Genomic DNA, 2988 nt, shown 5'->3' on the forward strand with positions numbered 1-2988 from the left:
CGACTCATAGAGACCCTATGAACAAAAGGCTTGAAGCCCCTCAACAAGGAATAAAGACACAACTCTGGACATAACTAATCAGTCCATGAGTTCTCATTCTTGAGATTCAAACTTTAGATTAAAAGAATGAAAATCTTCAAAAACTGGAATAAAAATATCTTTTAAAGAAGATAGAGAGGAATGTTAATGGTAGATCACATACAAAAAATGAAAAGAAAAATTAAAAGAACCAGCATGGTTATGAAATATCTTTATGGGAATAAGCTAGTCATTGCAGGAGGGAGAATCAACATTCGAAAATTATATCCCTTCATCCAGGGCCAAAAATACACCAGCAAGCAAAGCATAATCAAATTACATAGGTTGGAAAAGAGCACAGTCAAAAGGGGCCTGGTAAAAATTTGCATCCAGAAGGAGATAGTGTCATGCAGCAGGAAATTCTGGGATCAGGGTCCTGTCCCCTTCCCTGAAATTGCTGCAGAGATTCCAAGTCTGGGGGTTCAAGCAGACAATCGAGGATAGCAGGATGTCTGCCATCCTGTTCACTGTCTCCTTCATGTTCCTCTATGTGCTCCTGTCTGCGACAATCATTGTGCAGAGCAGCTTGACTGTTGCAGTGCTGGTAAGAGAGTGGTTGCAGGTCCAAAAACTGTCACCCTTGGACATGATCCTCACCAGTCTGGGCGTCTCCCACTTCGTTCTACAGTGGGCATCAGTATTGCACAACTTTTGGTCCTATTTTCATCCTAATTGTACATTTTTCTTCTTTTCTATCATTTGGGATTTTACTAATATTTTCATATTTTGGAACACCACCTTGTTAGCTCTTTTCTACTGTGTCAAGATCTCTTCCTTCACTCATCCCCTCTTCCTCCGGCTGAAGTGGAGAATTTCAAGATTGATCCCTTGGATATTGTGGGGTTGTCTGTTGCTGTCTTGTGTGGAAATCATCATATCATCTATCAGGAATCATATCAAGACTCAGATCAAGCTGGGGAGCTCTCCCGAAAATAGCACGAAGAAGGACAGAATTAAGACATTCCTGTGGCACTTTATCCTCCCTCAGGAAATGACTATGATGGCTATTCCCTTTGTCTTATTATTAGTATTCACCATCCTGCTTATGGCCTCACTGTTGAGACACTTGAAGCAGATGCGTGACCACAGCACTGGCTATTGGCTCTCCAACAGGCGCGCTCATTCGATGGCCCTCAAGTCTCTTGCCCTGTTCCTTATCTTCTTCAGCTCTTATTTTATAGCTCTATTTGTTTCATTTTCGAACTTTGCAACTGAGAAGAAGCTCTCATTCTGGGCTTGGGAAGCTGTCATCTACTTTGTAACCCTGATTCGTTCCACTTTACTGATGTTTAGCAGTCCTACACTGAAAAAGTTTCTAAAGGGAGGGCGGTGAGGTTAGAGGCTGCCTGAGACTTGTTACACAGCAAACTCTGAGCAACAGGGAGTTTGTATTTTGTGTTATAAACAGGTATTATCAGTAAGAATTTTTCTATTTGATAGTGACGCCCACACCACATATAAAAGCCTTCTTCTCATCAATCTTTCTCTGCCTCATATTCCTACAAAAAGTTCCTCTCAGAACTTACAGTGACTTCTCACATTTATCTACACATTCTCCAGGAGAATTTCTTGGTCTTTTCCTAAATGTTCTTTCTAAACCCTCCATGCACTTTCCTAATTTCACTTGCGAAAAATATCTTGCCATCTTACTCTAGACTGCTGTTGAATTTTTATCCAATAATATAGAGATCTTTAGTTCATTTTCAAACTATCACCTTCATGCTTTTAAAATTCAGAGCAATATTAAACCCTAATTTCCATTTACCAAGAGATATACTCTCTCCAGAAGAGTATCCTACTTAGCAGAACGTGTGCTTATCTTTCCTATCTTTCTAATAATTGGCAATTGAATTCCATCCATTTCATGGGATTTCTACTGACTAGACCCTTATTTCCCTATTTTATTACAAGATGGAATGAACTTCCTGGCAAGATTTCTGGACTGACGTTTCAGTGGTTTCTGGCACATGTAATCTAGATGTCGTCTGGAAACCCCTCTTTTCTTATTGATTTCCATTCCATGATTCATATGCATTTTGTTTTATGACATCAATTACAATTGATCAATGCCTGTGTCTCATCAAATCCTCGCTGTACCACCTAACATCTGAGTGATACTCATTTATATCTTCTCATTTCCTCGGTGCTACATTCTGTCATAACTCAAAGCCCTTCCCCAATGGATCAGACTAAAGAAGCCGTATTAAAAGAACAAACAAAAAAAAACCACACTGATAAGACTTTCCTGTTCTTTAGAAGTGTCTCCTGACCCCGACCCCTTCAATCCTAAAACTAGATTCTTTTCTTCTCATAGAGTTTCATCTATCCTTCATTCTCCCCTTTTCTCACCTTTTCCTATTTTTCTTATCTCCACTCCCACCTATCAGTAATAAAGAACATTTTACAGATTCTTGAAAAGAATATCTTCATACCAGCCAACTTCCTGGCCTCTAGGATCTTTCTCAGCTTCCAGTCACTACAAATTTTGAAAAGGTAGTTTTTCCTTGAAACAGCTTCACATCTTTAGGAATATTCCTGTTAGAGCTACAAATACAATTTTCCCTTAACATTTTATACATATTGGGTTTTTCTGATAAACTATAGTTCTGCCTTTTTCCATTAGAAGATTGAGCAGACTCCAGAGAAAGAACATTCCCTGGGGGAAAGGGCATGCCGACATATCGAGCTTGACTGAGAAAAAGAGGTCTCTGGAGGCAAATGAAAACTCTGATCTTGTCTGTGTCTCTTCATCTGGACTGTCTCCCAGTACAGTCATCCCTTGAATTTATATTTGGAATTAAGGGGATCAAGGGAGTGAAGTATAAGTAAACATGGAAAGGCCATTTTCACCCAAGTCTCTGTGCCATATGCTGTATCTCAGCTGCATGCTTTGGATTAGCTACTTACACA

The 2988-nt window shown here is 39.6% G+C and overlaps 1 protein-coding gene across 1 annotated transcript; it reads left to right on the forward strand.

Annotated features, from left to right (window-relative positions):
* Positions 1-526: 526 nt before the first annotated feature.
* On the forward strand, positions 527-1411 carry LOC102851116 (taste receptor type 2 member 16-like). Its single transcript, XM_006901804.1, has 2 exons — positions 527-752; positions 825-1411. Exons 1-2 carry the CDS (start codon positions 527-529, stop codon positions 1409-1411), a joined length of 813 nt encoding a protein of 270 aa, XP_006901866.1.
* The last annotated feature ends 1577 nt before the right edge of the window (positions 1412-2988 follow it).

The sequence above is a fragment of the Elephantulus edwardii genome, unplaced genomic scaffold (genome assembly GCF_000299155.1).
Source record: "Elephantulus edwardii isolate Elephantulus edwardi_28Jun2011 unplaced genomic scaffold, EleEdw1.0 scaffold00345, whole genome shotgun sequence".
Taxonomy (NCBI): Eukaryota; Metazoa; Chordata; class Mammalia; order Macroscelidea; family Macroscelididae; genus Elephantulus; species Elephantulus edwardii.

Coding starts and splice junctions, on each gene's coding strand:
- LOC102851116 (XM_006901804.1), top strand. CDS start 527: ATGTCTGCCATCCTGTTCACTGTCTCCTTCATGTTCCTCTATGTGCTC. Junction 753..824: donor GTCCTATTTTCATCCTAATT/GTACATTTTTCT, acceptor CCACCTTGTTAG/CTCTTTTCTACTGTGTCAAG.